Raw genomic sequence first — 17,775 nt, 5'->3', positions numbered from 1 at the left:
TCATACTTATTGCAAAAATAAATTCTAGGAAAAGGTTAGAATGAGTTTCCCCTTTGTGTCTGCGGACAGAGATTCAGCATAAGATGGGCAGAGTTTTGGTATCACTAAAAGGGCCCTCGAATTGTCCTTTGCTGGTGCCCCCTTGGGCTTGCCAGACCCTCAATCCTCACCCATTATAGGCTTAAAACGGATCCTATGTACATGCGAGGAAACTCAATGTTTCACTCGTAAACGTAAGGCATGTACCTCAGAGGTTACTTGCTAAAGCCCATGCGGAGTAAGGCAATTTTTCTCACGTAAGCGTAGCGTTCACCCCTACCTAACGGGACAGAGCACAATTAGAAGGCTCTAAGTATCGAAGGGTTATAGTAGCAATGGAGGAAACTCATAATCCTTTGCCTCGATCTAAGAAAAACAACAAATTGAAGGTCAGAAAACTGAAACATGCAAATCCCACGTTAGTACAACTATTTACTAGTTAATCAAATCACAAATTAAAATGCAAAAAGAAAATTCAAAACAAACAAGGGATCAAAAACCAAGTTAAAACAAACTTATAACTTTCATTTGCAAAGACAATTAATTAATCGACTATCGGCCTGACTCTCTAAAAACGGTCCCCAGCGGAGTCGCCAAGCTGTCGAAACAATTTTTTTCGGATGAGCGAGATTTCAAAAACCACATCATTTTTAATTATTCTCTTTACGATTGATTCTTCAATTAAAAAACAATGCGATTTTATAAAACCTCTCGTTTCAAAATTTTGGAAATTCCTTTACGATAAAAACATATGGTTCGAGGAGTCACCACCAATCTTTGATTAGGGTGTGATTGGGCACCCAAAAACATTGTCATTTTATAAAAAAAATAATTTTAATGGAAACAACAAATTTGCGGTCTACATTACTAAAATCTAGGTTCAGGAGTCGGTTACACGTGGGGAAGGATTAGCACCCCACAACGCCCTAAATCGGTACCTAGTCGATTAATTAATGTCTTTGCAACGAATTTCACAAGTTTGAATTTAATTTGATTTATGATCCCTTAAAACAACAAAAATGTAAATTTTATAACATTCAATAGCAATAAAATAGATTTAATTCAAGTTACAAAACCATTAGAAAGATAAAGAATATTCGATTGTTTACAAATATTGAGACTAGACCTTTAGGTGAGTTCTAACGATCTTTTCTCAAAGAATTTAAATAACCGAATATTTCTTTTTCTTTCATTCACAAATTTTAAGGTGATGAAAAAATTCTTTTGGTGCCACTGATGAGATACACTCGTAATTTAAAATCAACGAAAATAGCTTTCTAGTGAGTTAAGAAAAACCATTCCGACAATTTTAAATTAAAAGGGTATTACCCTTAATCAAATTATGTAACTAGGTCTGGTGAAGCACATGTGGCTATCATGCAAAACTTAATTAAAAAGTAAACATTTACATATTAATCAATATTAAAAAATAAAGTAATATTTAAAAATAAAAAGAAATAAATAAATATATTTTAACTAAGATTAATAAACTCTATATAAGTGTATATAAAAAAAATCATACATAAATATGACTAAAATATTACATAATGAAACTGAAATGAAACTATGATTAATATAATGGGCTAAAACTATAATAAACTCAAACATACTCATAACCAAAATGCAACATGCAAAAACTTAAAGGTCCAATGTCTAAAATTAAAAATTAAACACAATACGTTTTAGGACTGAAATTAAATGTGCATGAAAGGAAGGAACAAAATTATAAACTTGAAAACTCGACCTAGGCACTAAAATGAACTTGAGGAGAGATCACGGTGACTGAACATTAATTTACTTTAAATTTCTAATATAAAACTTAATTTTAAACTAAACCTAGGCTATATTTACACCTAAACTCACACACAACCATTTTGCTCTCTCCTAAGCCTCCCTCTTCTTCTTCTTCAATGGAATATGAAGAGAGGCCACTCCAAACCTTGGCCACCGCACGACACTGCTCTACAGCTCCGACAACACCCTCAGTGGTTCCCTTTCGCTCCGACTTCCTACTGCATCCGCAAGGTAAGTTTCACTCAAAACTAACTCCTAACCCTTTTACAACCACCATCGATCCCTAAACTCACCTCTACAGCTACTCTCGAAACTAAACCGAACAAAAATTTGACCTCAACGGAGCCAAACTGACCCAAGCTACGAAAGAAATCTCCAACGAGGCGCTCTGACACCTAAGGTAAACTAATAGCTCCTTTCCCTTTTTAGTTTCCAAATTTTGCTAGAAATGAATGCAATTTGTTACCTTGAAAAAGCTTGGCTTTGCTATGTCGGGTTGTTGATAAAAAATAGAGAATGATACACTGCTTGTGCGAAAAATGAAAGGAGGAAATTTGATATTATATTGATTTCGAATCAAAATACCAAAAGACTCTTTGTGCTCATGACCCCCCTTACAAATCGTTTTCCCCTCTTAACAAGCTATTTTCGAAAAATCCCTAAAAATCTCGTGCTTCCCTCATTTGCTCTCCAGTTGGTTTCTGGTTTTTCCTTTCGAATGGCTGCCTCCCCCTTTTGTTCTGTTGAAAAACTGAGCCCCCTGTTGTTGATTCCCCCTCTTTGAATTGCTTCCCTTTTTCAGCTACAAGAAACACCCCCTTTTCTAGGTAGCAGAAACCTCCCATGTTACAATTTTTCTTCACCTAATTCCTTTGTCTTTCTTTCATTTTCTTTCTTCATTGCTTTATTTGGTAAAATAATGATAGGATTTGTTTTTTGACTCTTGCTCAATTTTAGTGGATGATTGATTATGTTTTGCTGTTGGGTGTAGATTTGGTGGCGAGAATGGCGTGTGGCGCTGGTAGCTTGTTTTACTAGGTCGGGTGTTGTAACCTGTAAAAAACAATTATATTAATAATAATATTAATATTATTATAATAATAATAATAATTAATATTTTTAAGCCCGGTCAAAAACGGGAGTCTACAATATATATATATATATATATATATATATATATATATATATATATATATATATATATATATATATATATTAAGTAAGGTATTTATTTATTTAAAAATATCAGAACAAACATCTAGTTACTTTAAGACCATCCCTTTCTTAATATTAAAAAATAAATAAATATTATCCTTTCACATATATATATATAATTAAAAATAATAATTAAATAAAGAATAATAATTAAATTACTAAATTAAAAATGTTGAAACATAAAAGGCAATAATAAAAATAAAATTAAATAAAATTAAAAAGTGACCAAAATAAAAAATAAAAACTATAATATCATATTCATAAATAAAATAATAACATAATTAATTAATGACAAAAATGAAATAAAATATAATAAAAAGTAATAATTAAAGTACTGAATTTAAAATATTAAAAAATAAAAAGAAAAAAATAAAAAGTTAGAATATTAAAGTAGTGAAATTAAAGGATTGAAATTAAATAAATGAAAAGATGTAAAGCTGAAATTAAAATATAAAGTAAAGAACTAAAATAAAAGATATCAGAATATAAGGCCCAAAATAAAATTGTTCAGAAGATTAAAATATAGAATTAAAATGACTAAAATATAATAAAGTAAAGCATAAAGATCAAAGTAAAAGAAAATGAAAATATATCAGCTAATTTTGAAACAATAAAAAAAAGATAAATCAGGAACTTAAGTGTAAATATGCTTCTAAATTATAGGGATTATTTGACGATTAACCCTTAAAATAAATGAACAAGTAGGAAGCTTCCAGAAACTAAGGATCTTACATGTAATTTACCCAAAATAATAAAATGAAAACCACCCCCACTTTTTACTTTCCAGTAGCGTGAAGACCAAAAGTTTTTCCCCTTCTTATCAACTTTCATTTCTTTTTAATCTCCTTCCCTCTTCAACTCAACATATGGCCGACAGCTTCAAAGCTCCTCACCAACGTCGTGGTCACCGTAAATCGGTGGCCATTCATTTTTTCGACTACCCCAACAAAACCCGAACCTAAAATCCTTCCTCGATAAACTCTAAGTCCCGATTTGGGACTAAACTACCAACCCGAGACTTGAAAAACTCAAGCCTTTTTTTCTTTCGAAGCTTCAACCAACACTTCTCCGGCGAACTAAACTCCGACGAAGAGCCGTTAGTGTCGGTATAACCCACTCTTCTTTACTGTTTTTTTTTCTTATTTAACTTACTTTTTTTTTTATTTTGAAAATATATAAAATATAAAACTGAAAAAATAAAACCAAATATAAAATAACCTTTGTTGTTTTCTTTCTGATTTTTTCTTTGTATTGATGCTAGTTTTCTTCCCTAAAAAATTTACATACTAGTCTGGGGTTTTTATAACCCTAATTTACATGTAAAAAGAAATAAAAATGTATCATTTGTTTTGTGATGATGAGTTGATTCAGGACGTGGAGGGATAGCTAGTGGAGCTGAAACCTGGAGGGACAGTTAGTGGAGCTGAAACGTGGAGGGACAGTTGGTGTTCCTCTGGAATCTATTGGAATGTAAAACTGCTGGCGAGTGATAATTAGAGTGGGGAACCAGCTATTGTTGAAGCTGTCGGCAGCTATTGGAGAGCTAAAAATGGTGATTACAGGTCTCAACTCCTCGCTCCTTTAATGCCCGAGCATACTATGATATTCAAACATCAATGATCATATGGGATCGAATTCGATCGTGTCAACTTTCGATTAAGAAAAACGATGTGTTCTCGAAAAAAGTCGAGTATAACTACATTGGAAAAGATAGAAACTTTTGCACAACGATTTATAGTGATTCGACTTCTCAACTAAGTTTACCTCCACTACCTTTGCTCCTCACTAAGGATTTTCTAACAAATTACTAATTTGTTTTTTCTTTTTCAAGGATCAAGAGTAATCTTTACAACTCCATAGTTTTTCTCTTGGCTAAACTAGAACCAATCCCCTTTACAAAGGTAAAAATAAGTAAACAAATAAAACCTCTCTAAGGTAGGTGGAACAAAATATTTACAAGAAAATAGGATTAAAGAGTGAAAAGCTCTTCTCTTGTGTTTGATTGTTTGGATATGTGTTCTAACCCTTCTTCAAGTGTCTTGAACTTGTATTTATATGTTGGAATGAAGTTGTGGTTGTTTATAGCCGTTGGGAGTGATTTGGAGCCGTTTGGGGATGTTTTCTCTACAAAATAAAATTGCCTAGTACAGAGGGTATCAGTACTCCTAAAGGGAGTATCGATACAACTTTTTTATTTTTAAATAAACTAGTTGTTACTAGTCGTTGGGGCCTGATGGTATCGATAATTTCTATGGTATCGATACTACTATGTAAAGTAGTATCGGTACCCCTTTGGGTACCGGTACCATTTTTGCATTCTGGAATTTGAGCAATACTGGTAGTATCGATACTACCTAGTGAATATCGATACTTCCCTTACCTTTGGTATCGGTACCATATAAACAATACCGATATTGTTCATGAGGTATCGATACAATAAGAACAATATCAGTATTGTTTGTCCAGAAAAACATTTTGTGCTCAATTCCAAGTTAAATGAACTTTGAATTATTTTTGAAAACTTTGAATAAATTCAATTCAAGTCCAAAAACATTTTTCCATAAATTGTTATATCAAAATATAGTTCAATAATCTCCCCCTTTTTAATATAACAAAATATTTGAAAAATTGTTTTTGGTAAAACTCCCCCTTAATAAAATATTTAATGAAAAAGATACCAAATGTTGAAAAATGTATGAAAATGTTCAGCTCCCCTTTTTCATTAAGAAATTGAATTTTTCAAACTCATACTTCTCCCCCTTTTTGTTATATAAAAAATAATTCAACTTTAAAGTTCAAAAATAAAATTGGAAGATAAGTGGTAAATTAACATAAAAGTAATTTGAAAAATCAAAAGCTCCCCCTTAAAAAATGTATTCCAAACAAAAAATTGACTTTAAAAGTTTGACACTTAAACAAAATTAAATTTCAACAAAGAATAACAAACATGTTAGTAGCACATGAATTTTAATATATCCAAGTCTAAAATACTTTATGCAATATCAAATGTTGAAATTAAGTGCATATGCATAAATATTTCCAAAAATGTTATGTATTTGAAAAAAAAAATTGATATCAATTGTTATAGAGATATCCTTTGCATTTTTAAATTACATGCATAAACGTTTAAATTTAGGTTAAAAACTTAAAAAAAATAAAATCAAAACATTTTGAAAATTGATAATTTTTAAAGAGATATCATTTGCATTTAAAACCAATTTTGACCAAAATTCATTATGATGAACTAAAATTATGAAAAATCGTTAAAGCTTTAAAGTGTTCATCATAACACCTTTTTAACATACATGTGATAGAAAGCATAAAATCATTTAAATTCAAAACTCATGCATGCTTAAATCAAAATGAGCAACTAAATAATCAAAAACAAAAATATTAAGCTTAGATGTTACCCATTCCTTTTCAAGTGTGGCTAGAGTATTTGAAAATATTCACTTTCATCACCATTGCTCCCATGCACCTACAAGAGACATTTAAGTAGATTTTGGTATCCAAATTGCTTTGGATCCTTGGACGTTAGTTTCAATGCCCCTTGTTCCCTTAGGAACCCATACTTGTCTAATTTTAAAAGATTTTCTTTTCTTTATATGACAAGCATGTTCCAAATGACCATGAAAATGACAATGTGAATATTTTTTCATTTTTAAACATAATGAGATGTTTTTAGAATTTAATTCTTTTTCTGTTGTTAAGCTCTCGATCTTAACTTTCAAATCAAAATTTTCTTTTTCTAAATCATTGATTTTGACTTTTGAAAGCTCTAAATCATTTTTCAAAGATTCATTTTGTTTTTCAAAATCAACTTTTGCTTTCAAAACCAAATCATTTTCAACTTTAAGTTTTGAAATTAATTTCTTATATTTGGAATTCATGGTCTCATTCCAAATACAACTCATTATAATCAACTTCTAACTGATCAAAAGAATAAGAATCAAATTCATTTGAGTTAGAAGTTACCATGAAATCTTCTTCAATGGCCATGATCCATAGGTTGGCTACTTCATCTTCATCATTGGAGTCATCTTCATCACTCCAAGCTGCCACAAATGATTTTTTCTTTCTTGATCATTTCTTCTTTAGGAGGAGACATTCATACTTGATGTGCCCCGTTCTTTGACATTCAAAAAACACCGGGGGACTCTTCTTCTTGCTTGATTCATGCTTCACTTCCTTGGAAGTCTTGAATCTTTTGAACCTTTTGAAGATCTTGGCCATCTCTTCTTCTTCATCGTCGTCTTCATCCACCTCTTCATTTGAATCTTGATAGCTTTCATTAGTGGATTTGAAGGCAATGCATACCTCATTTTTCTTTTCCTTCTTTTCTTCATCATCTTCCTCTTCTTTCACCATCAACTCATGAGTGAGAAGAGAACAAATAAGCTCGTCGAGAGTGAGAGACTTTATGTTTTTAGCTTCGATTGAAGTCTTCTTCGATTGCCAAGACTTTGAAAGAGAATGGATCATCTTCCTCACAAGCTTCTCATTAGGGATTACTTCTACAAATCCCTTGAGACTGTTGACAATCACGGAAAATCCAATGCCAAGGAGATATGAGATAAGCTCCAAGTCACTCATAAAGAAACCGATGAAGTGAGGGAAAACAAGACGATACTTTTCCATATTCATCTGGGCCTAATGCACAAAAGAGAATGTGCATAGTCTTATCATTGAGTTGGAACTTCTTTTTCTCTCCATCACTCCAATTGTCCATCTCGTCGGTTGGAATGATGTCTTTCATGATAGAGTTCCAAGCTCTTAGATCATTAGCTTGAATGAAGAATATCATCCTATTCTTCCAATAGACATAATTTGCTCCATTGAAGTATGGTGATTTGTTGACCGGTTGTGAATCTTTAATGTAATAGGCACCAGAGGTTGAAGTCATCTATTTGTCGGTTGCATCGGGAATCGATAAAGCTTCTTCGAGGATTGTCTCAAGAATGTGAAGTCTTCTAACGAGTCAAGCTCTGATACCAATTGTTAGGATCGAAGAGGCTCAATTAGAACAACTGAATAAGTTGCAAGAGGGGTGAATTAGCAAAAACGGTTTAGGGAGTAAGGAGAAACAAAAGATAGAAGCTTTTGTACAACGATTTATAGTGGTTCAACTTCTCAACTAAGTCTAACTCCACTACCTTAGCTTTTCACTAAGGATTTTCTAACAAATTCACTAATTTGTTTTTTTCTTTTTCAAGGATCAAGAATAACATTTACAACTCCCTAGTTTTTCATTTGGCTAAGCTAGAATCAATCCCTTTTACAAAGGTAAAAAGAAGTAAACAAATAAAACCTCTCTAAGATAGGTGTTTACAAAGAATTAAAGCTCACAAGAACAAAATATTTACAAGAGAATAAGATTAAAGAGTGAAAAGCTCTTCTCTTGTGTTTGATTGCTTTGATAGGTGTTCTAACCCTTCTTCAAGTGTCTTGAACTTGTATTTATATGTTGGAATGAAGTTGTGGTCGTTTTATAGTCGTTGGGAGTGATTTGGAGCAGTTTGGGGATGTTTTCTCTACAAAATAAAAATGCCCAGTACAGAGGATACCGTTACTCCTAAAGGGAGTATCGGTATTACCTTTGTTTAGCAGTTACTAGCCGTTAGGGCCTGATGGTATCGATATTACTCCTATGGTATCGATATTACTCCTATGGTATCGATACTACTATGTAAAGTAGTATCGGTACCCCTTTGGGAATCAATACCATTTTTGCATTTTGGAATTTGAGCAATGTTGATAGTATCGATACTACCTAGTGAGTATCGATACTTCCCTTGCCTTTGGTATCGGTATCATATAAACAATATCAATATTGTTTATGAGGTATCGATATTGTAAGAACAATATCGATATTGCTTGTCCAGAAAAATATTTTGTGCTCAATTTCAAGTTAAATGAACTTTGAATTATTTTTGAGAACTTTGAATAAATTCAATTCAAATCCAAAACATTTTGCCATAAATTATTAAATCAAAATATATTTCAACAATTGAGAAAAAAATGTTATTTGATACAATCCATTATACAGAAAACAAACACCCATTTTATTTCACTCCACCATCTTATCCACAAAATAATAATACGTGAACTTCATTGATCATATTTTAAGAAAGCTAAGCATACAACATAATATCCACAAACAAAAATCATTAGTTTGCAAACAACAGATTTCTTAAGCAAATTGGAATACCCAAAATCAATCATTTCAAGATCTGATCAATCAATCATTTCAAGATCTGATCAATCAAGAAAAGGTAATCAAGAAATTTTGAATTAGTCAAGTTGATTAATCTTATTTTATAACTTAAAACTTAACTGATTTTTTTAGATTCGAATTTATATTTAAATTTAATTATAAATATTTTTAATTTTATACTAATTGGTTTTAACTTAAACAAATTTTTTATAACTATATACAATATACATATATCATGCAGAGTTAAAGTACTCGACTCAAACTTAAAAATAAATCTATTAATTATTAAAAATTTCAAGTTTTTTGAATTATTCAAGTCTTATTTTTTAAGTTTACAAAATTATGTGTCGAGTCAAATCAAATTGAATTTTTTAAGTAAAGTCAATTTTGAGTAATTAGTTTTAAAATAAACGTATGTAACTTTTCAAAATAATAATTACAAATACATTTTAAACTAAATATATAATCTAAATTATAATTTATAATTCAAAATCTTTCGTCCGTGAGTCAAATGACATGGATTCAATCAGAAAAATATTGCTCCAAATCAAATATTACAAATTCATGTTTCAACAACAAATCATTACATTATTGAATGTATTGCAAGGGACAATAAATTGTTGATTACTAGAGGGCAACAATCCGGGATTTCAGTTTCACACAATCCAGAACATATTTCACGCCAGACAACATGAACTTTACCTGTTCATTTCATTTGCAATACTTCTTGAACCAAACACCGATGTTCAGAAAGCTTTCGAAGTCGGATTGCGGCCTGCAATAAACGAGTATATATATGCGTGTATATATATATCAGATATCAAGGGTATGACATCGTCTCTAAATTAAGCAAAATCAGAAGTTTCTTCATCGGAGCAGGTGCTTACCTCTCGATTCCATGGATGTCATTAGGAAACAGGATAACCTTGGTCTCGACTCCTCTCCCCTTTAATGCCCTTGCATACTACGAGTTTCAAACAGCAATTATCGTATGTGATCAGAACTCAGATCATGTCAACTGCAGACTTACAGTCACTCTCTACAATCCATTGGAAACTTAATGTAATTAAAAATGCATAATCCGTCTTCGGCTCCTGTTTTTCTTGGGTCCCTGAAGATTGTGATATTTCATTAGAACTTGCTCCTCCTATTGGATTGTGATTGTTCGGTAGATGTTTCAGGAGGTGTTTTTTAGTTTGGGGTTGTAATCGTTGGTTTTTATTTTGCTATGTTATCTTACATCTTGTGGTGTATTTTAGAAATAGGGTTATTGTCTTGGGGGCTTTTTGTTTGAAGATGTAACATTTCTAGGTGATTTGATTTGTAATGGTGTATATTCCCGTATGAGGGATCGGTATTACCACATGTACTTGGTCTACTATTTAATAAAATATGAGGAACTCTTTTCTTCCTTCCTATGTTCTTCAACATACTTCTAAGTATGTGAAAGAATACGAACGGAGTTTTTAATGAGACCTCCAACTTCTATAAAAAAAAAAAGCATCACATATTCATCATAGTTCATGCTATAGGAAGGAAACTTATCGTACTTGCAATCCATTGGAAACCGGGACTCGAAGATCCTGAGCACCTAAAAGAAAGATGGTTGGAGTTTTAACCTGCAAAGAGAAAATAAATGACTTTACCCCATCTGTTTGTTCAAATGACAGCCCTTTCGAAGGGAAAGGAATGCAAGCTCTAGAATACCATTCATGTTATACTATCAGCTCACTTAAATACACTCGCTTTCATTTTCCCACGATTATATGTATCGATTTTGCCTCAGAGACGAAGCACGGTGCACATAGCTAACAGTTCAATTGGCATCACGGTTACTGGCATCATACCAGAAAATCGGTATTTCAATTTATGTACCTTCGAGATATGCGATAGAGGAGACATGTTGTAAAAGCGAGTCAAGTGTTCAGCTGAAGGTGCTTCGGTAAAGATAGTTTTTCCATTGGTTCCGTAAGATTCCACGTAACACCAATCAGGGATATCTGTTGCGCCAACCATGGATGAAAGATTACAAACTGGATTCCTTGCTGCAGCTGCAACAAACTTATCCGGTGCCTGTAAAAATTTAAGGAATATGTTTCACAACTGCTTGATCACAGACAGATAACCGTAATATCAAAAACCTGTAGATTTTCCCAAACCTGACCGATCAAGTGTGTGGTTAGAAAGCCACCATGAGAACCACCAAGAACAGTTATTTTAGACGGGTTGACAAGTCCTTTCTCTATGACATGATCTATAGCTGTAAGTACATCATTGACATCCTGTCCATGTTACAATATAATGATTAAAATAGTTACACCTGAGATAATAAGTTAATGACTCGGACACATGTATATCAAGAATAAGCACCTGGGTCCCAATTTTCCCAGGAAGAGATTGCAATGCTTCCTCGCCAAATCCCAGTGATCCTCTGAAATAATTTAGCAATGTTGGATGAAGATAAAGGTTATGCCATGCATTTGATGCTGATATATCATTAAAGCTAATATAGACGGAAAATCATTAAGCATGTGAAAGCAAAGATCACAAAGGATCCACAAAGCTATTTAACTGTTAGCAATAGGATTCGGGGCATGCTTGATAAAAAAAATTCTGAACAGTACTCTCATCTTGATAAAGTACTTAGAAAGCACATATACGATTCCTATCTCAAGTTAAACTTTCTGAAGAAGTAAAGATATTACCTATAATTTACAATTAAAAGGCTGAAACCGATTGAAGAAAGAAATGCCAATGACTTTGAGAAGCTTGACAGGGAGATGGAATGAGGCCCCCCATGAAGGACCACTATTAGAGGATCAGGTGCATCCTTTACTTTGGAAGAAACAAATATTGCCTCAAAAGGTTTAACAGCTCCTGAATGAATTGGACAAATTCCATCATCAAAACCTTATTTCTTTTTCATAATTTCAGTACCTCCAATTGTAATTAGAGGCCAACCGAACATCAAAAATCAACAGCACAGAGCCAAACTGATTTGTGTACCTTTTGTCGAGCAATCAGAAACATCTTTCACCAGAATTTGCAGAATACCAAACTGAAGATGTGAAAGCAGAGACATAACCTGTAGCATCAGATGTAAACATTAAACAAAAAACTCGTATAAAAAGAAACACATATCAGACGAAACAAAATCAAGAAAAATAAACCTTCTCCGAACATTTGAAAATGGGGCTTGAAACATTTAACCAATGCCATCCGGCTGTATTATTCACTTTGTCCACAAGGCAGCCATATTTGATTTGAGGAACATCTACCGGACTGCTACAGACTTTGATATGAGGAAACAAGTACAAATTTCATTTCTCTTTGTTTGAAAAGTGGGAGAGATTATTTGTTTAAGAAAGAAAAATAATTTTACCAGCAATGATATTGTCTCCGTCTAGTGTAAGAATATTCCATGAAAAAACTGAGTCAACAGGGCTGATACGTAATACTTCACCACTGTAATACCACAATAATGTCATCAAGTAATGAAGCAAGAATATAGTAGTCTATGCACAAGACAAACAGACTTAACCAATAGTCACCTTAACACATTAACAGAAAGTATCACTTGACAGCTATGCCAATAGGATGATAAAATCATAGTGTATCCATCAGAAAGCCACGGCTTCCTAAGGAAACTTGAACAGTAAAGCCCTGGAAACTGACCATTCTCAGCACAGTTCACAACAGGAATCTGCAAAGATTTGATAGAATGAACAGATTAACCAGTCATATGTGGACCTAAGCAGAGACTAAAAATAAGATATGCTAGCAGTGTGTTTGTATGTATTCCCGAAAAATAATCATCACAATGAACTAATTTGATTTGTTATATTCTAAAAAAGAGACCAGCAGAATATGGTAAAATCGAAGTTGAGGGAAACGAGAAAAAGTAGAGGAAAGAAAGCACCAACTTGAGGGAATGGGAATTGGGGGTTTTGGATGGGATCCCCCCCCCAAAAAAAAAAAAAGAATCCAAATAAATCTCATAAACTGCATGCCCTAAACCGAACTCATCGCATTCAACTTAAGCATAGACGAGTAGAGGGCTTACCACATCAATGATCTTTGAAGATGAGCTCAGCTTGCCATCAGTAGGCCAATCAATTCGGTGAAGAGAATCAGTTGCAGAGTGCACTCCAGAATCCACTGAGGCTTTTGCAGACAGAAACACGAGGAATTTTCCATCTGGGCTGAGGGAAAAGAAACATAATTCACATATAATCAGCAAACTCCAAAGATGTAGCATGTATGTAAATAGAGCCCCTTTTTAACCATTTAGGCAGCTTCTAGATAAAGGTTCTAGTTAATTAAGCAGTATTAAACGGATGTAATGGAACACTAATATTGGCCTAGTATATGGAAGAATTTTTAGGAAAAAACTGCAATTCTAGACAGCCATTACATAAACTACCCAAGCAATTAGAAGAAGAGAGATAGAAAGTTTAATGTCCATGAACTACTTTCCAAACTTGCGCATAAAGAAACTGATCTGAACTTAACCTAAGCTATTAGAAGAAAATGAAATGAAATCAAGGGCAGAAATCTATTTACCAAAATAATGTTTTACATCAAGAAATTTATTTGAACTAAATAAACACAATAAATATATGACATAGTTGGATGAACGGAAACAGCTTAAGGAAATAAAGTTTTCTGTGTATACTAAATATATACAACAACAGTAAAGTCTTTCTCCCACTTCACAGTGTCAGCTAAGAATATATATAAATTGTTTGCTAAAAGCAACTTCAAAGACACTTTGTAGTTGGCTCATGCTATCATATGAAAAATTTAAAAAAGGGGGCAAATAGGATTAAGAAAGACCGCACACCTTAGGCACAAGCGTTAAACTGCATACCTGAATCGTGGAAAATATGCACTATTTATGCTTTGCGTTAAGTTGACTACATTTAATTCCTCCAATGATCTGTCCCCATAAAAATTGCGTATCGTGGTTAAAGGTAGCTCGGAAAAGTTCCAACATGAAAATATGACTGAATAAAACTTTGAGAAAGCAAATGCAATTTAATGAAGCGAGTAACCCACTTGAGATCAGACTCAGCAGATTCTGATTTATAAAGTGGCACCTTAACCGCATACAATGCGCAGGGCCTGTTATAGCAGTATTTTATGCCAAGCTTTCTCGGTTCAGCTGACCACCCCGCAAAAACTAAATGCTGATCGATGCCTTCCACTGGCGGAGCCCAAACCACCTGTCCTACACTCAAAGACTTCTCAATTCCTTTAACAGCATGCACCTTGCCACTGTTATATGCAGGGAAATTTAGTGAGGGTTCTTCAACTGCACAAAAACTCTTTATTGTGCCATGGCATTGATTAAAATAGAAAACTATATATGAAAATGGAACCTGTTAAGATTGATCACAAAAAGAGCAGGCTGCCTTTTTCCTGCATAGCATTCCCCCCATTCTTCCTCCCAATCTCCTTGACCTTTCCAGCTTGTGCAGTCCTTATCTTTCGTAGCATCTTTCTTGTAACCCTGATAATCAAACGAAGGCTTGCAGGGAGATGGCTCCTCAGCAACATAAGCGATAAGAGATTCATCAGAGTTCCAAGAGATTCTCTCAAACCTATATCATTAAGAAAGGTTTCAACCTTGCTAAGTTTGCAGGGATAATAGCTAACAGTAAAGTTAAATATAACAATGCTGCTGCAGCTGCAAATGCTACTACAGCCAAGCAATGATGCTCTTACAACCAGTTCTAGATTCACATTCATGAAGGAAAAAGTTCAGCTTAAGTTACTTCTGGATCAATGACTGTTAAAATAGTACTTCCCAAACTTTATGGTTGGAGAAAAGAAAACAGAAAGATTAATTAAATCATTTACCATTCATCAGCATACACCGAGCCATGAGTTGACTGGGGGATCTGGAACTCCTCCTCCAACTGAGATGAACTCCATATTTCAAATTGCGTGGGAGATTCATTTTCAGAATTTCTAATCACAAGAAGCTTTGAACCTGATGGTGAGGGAACAGTTATAGACACTCCTGTCATCTCAACAGGAAATGGGGCCCACTGGAAGTTGACATTATTATTACTATCTATCGAAATACTAGAGGAAAGCATATACTTCCGTTTCTTGTTTGCCAAAAGATTAGGTTGGCTAATTGAAAACATTGCCTGAGACCCTATTCCTGCAATAATCTCATAAGCAGAGGGATCAAAGATAGCCTTTTTGTTTCAAATATAAAGAGAATACATAAGATAAAGAGAAAGAAACGTTAGCTTTCGTACCACTTTCAGACTTAAAAACCCATGCCTTGTCAATGCTGGAGATACTAGTAAACTCTTGAAGTAATTTAGACTGGGAAGCATAGTCTTCTTCAGTGGCTTCATCTTGCCCAATTGGAAATTCCTTCAATGGACCAGCTTTGGAAGAATCCATGGCCAAAACAGCTGGCAGATGTTTTCTACAAGTAGGATGGATAGGAAAATCACAAGGAAAGATCCTACAGAAAACTAAGCAGAAATGTTGACAACAGGAATGTGTTTTACATATTAAAGTAGGAAATTTTTTTGTCAATTGATATAATCCTTTATACAAAAAACACCCATTACCTGTAACTCAATAAAAACTGGCACTGTTATAACATTAAGAAACACCCATCTTATTCCACTCCACCATCTTATCCAAAAAGAAATATGATATGGTACTAAATTTGAATTTCATCAATCAGGTTTTCAAAAAGCACAGAATACAACATAATATCCAAGATATCTAGGTCTCAAGAATAGTTCCGATGAAGAATCGTGATCAAAAGACGCATAGGAGATTGAATGTGAAACATTTGAACAACAGATATGATTTCGATTCCAGTTTAGAGTGTCAAATTACTTTACATTAACTATAGACTACCACAAATGCATATTTTTTTATATTACTTGACTACAGATTAAAATCACAAACAAGTCCCAGAAACAGGCATATGGTAGCAAAACCGAAATGATTTCAATTTCCACCTTTTGCAATCATCCTTGCATTAGATTTGAACTATACTACCTCTCAATAACACAAGTCTTCCAGGCTAGAAACAAAAGATTTCTTAAGCAAATCCGAATACCCAAAATCAATCATTTCAAGATATTTTCACTTATTATCCATTCCAAAGACGCTATTTATTATAATCATCCCATCAATTAAGAAATAAAAAATCCATCCTCTTTTGTATCAAACAGAGTCAGTACCAGATGAATACTCAAAACTAAAATTTAAACTTGATATTTCACTCCAACCGATATCAAACAGGTATAAAAGAGACTGAACAAAAGATAGCCATCAAGCAGTTTACCATCAAAACAAGAACAAATCCATCTCTTTACGGGGGGGGGGGGGGGGGGCAATGTGAAAAGGGTAGAGGGAGCGAGAGCTCACATGTTTAAGACTGAGAGACGACGTTGAGAAGAGAAAGATGAAGGAGAAAATCGAGGAGAGGCTGCTAAGGTTACCGAGCAAGTAGATAGACTGATGGCGCTGTTCAAGGATGCTATTGCTAAGGTCCTTCTCATTTCAAGATTCCACTTTTTTTTTTTGTTCGTCCTACCAGTAGTATAATTTTTAAATAAAAAAATTAAAAGGGTAAACTGCACCATTTCTCTTCGAATTACTCCTATTTTGGTTACTACATATATTATTATTATTATTATTATTATTATTATTATATGACGTGTCATTTTATTATTATTAAAATATAAAAAATTTAAAATAAATAATATTTATTTCTCCATCATCCGTAACATCACCACTATCTCTTCTCATCACCAACGATAACTGTTAGCCTTCGGAAACTACACCATTTCTCTTCGAATTACTCCTATTTTGGTTACTACATATATTATTATTATTATTATATGATGTGTCATTTTATTATTATTTAAATATAAAAAATTTAAAATAAATAATAAAATAATATTTATTTTTCCACCATTTGTAACATCACCACTATCTCTTCTCGTCACCAATAATCACTGTCAGCTTTCGGAATCGGTAATCATTTGATCCTAAATTGAATCGGGAGACTCGCTTTAACACGTTGAATTCAAATCTAGTGATTGTTTCACAGAAAAATGTCTCGAAACCCGTAAATCTTGACTAAAATATTTCGGTTTACTCAATTTTGATCTCTTATTCGTTGACTTCGAAGCATGTTCTGACAAAATGGAGGTCGAATTCAGACTCAAGGGGTCGAGGAGAAGCGACTCATGAAATGTGGGACCGAACAACCACCATCTAAGGCGGTCAATGGCGGTTGACGTTTTAGTTTTCTCACTTTTGATTGGATTCGGAGTTTGTTCCGACAAAATAAAAGTCATATTCGGATTCAGGGGTCGAGACGAAGCGATTGATGAAATCTGGGATTGAACAACCACCATCTACGACCGTCGAAGGTAGCGTCCAAGGCCGACAAACAATGGACGACTACCATCTATTTTTATTTTATATTTTAAATAATTTTTATATTAATTAATAATAAAAAT

At 33.4% G+C, this 17,775-nt stretch overlaps 1 protein-coding gene across 1 annotated transcript; it reads right to left on the bottom strand.

Moving 5' to 3' along the window:
* Positions 1 to 9,971: 9,971 nt before the first annotated feature.
* LOC120125821 (acylamino-acid-releasing enzyme-like) lies at positions 9,972 to 16,829 on the bottom strand. Its single transcript, XM_039144157.1, has 18 exons — positions 16,673 to 16,829; positions 15,535 to 15,710; positions 15,125 to 15,434; positions 14,644 to 14,865; positions 14,321 to 14,539; positions 14,133 to 14,201; positions 13,326 to 13,464; positions 12,814 to 12,965; positions 12,645 to 12,727; positions 12,433 to 12,554; positions 12,269 to 12,347; positions 11,968 to 12,139; positions 11,633 to 11,693; positions 11,422 to 11,544; positions 11,138 to 11,335; positions 10,813 to 10,881; positions 10,150 to 10,226; positions 9,972 to 10,037 (listed from the first exon to the last, which is right to left on the bottom strand). Exons 1-18 carry the CDS (start codon positions 16,804 to 16,806, stop codon positions 9,974 to 9,976), a joined length of 2,469 nt encoding a protein of 822 aa, XP_039000088.1. The 5' UTR covers positions 16,807 to 16,829; the 3' UTR covers positions 9,972 to 9,973.
* Positions 16,830 to 17,775: the final 946 nt, after the last annotated feature.

This window comes from Hibiscus syriacus, unplaced genomic scaffold (assembly GCF_006381635.1).
Source record: "Hibiscus syriacus cultivar Baekdansim isolate YM2019G1 unplaced genomic scaffold, ASM638163v2 tig00110443_pilon, whole genome shotgun sequence".
Taxonomy (NCBI): Eukaryota; Viridiplantae; Streptophyta; class Magnoliopsida; order Malvales; family Malvaceae; genus Hibiscus; species Hibiscus syriacus.
Note: the sequence above shows the minus strand (reverse complement) of the source record. Positions and strands in the feature narration are given on the sequence as shown.

What these genes read in the sequence shown, in the direction of transcription:
- LOC120125821 (XM_039144157.1), bottom strand. Translation starts at nt 16,806, where the DNA reads ATGAGAAGGACCTTAGCAATAGCATCCTTGAACAGCGCCATCAGTCTA. An exon ending in GGTTTTTAAGTCTGAAAGTG is followed by an intron (nt 15,435 to 15,534) that starts GTACGAAAGCTA and finishes AGATTATTGCAG; the next exon opens with GAATAGGGTCTCAGGCAATG. An exon ending in GCATATTTTCCACGATTCAG is followed by an intron (nt 13,465 to 14,132) that starts GTATGCAGTTTA and finishes CTTTTCCCTCAG; the next exon opens with CCCAGATGGAAAATTCCTCG.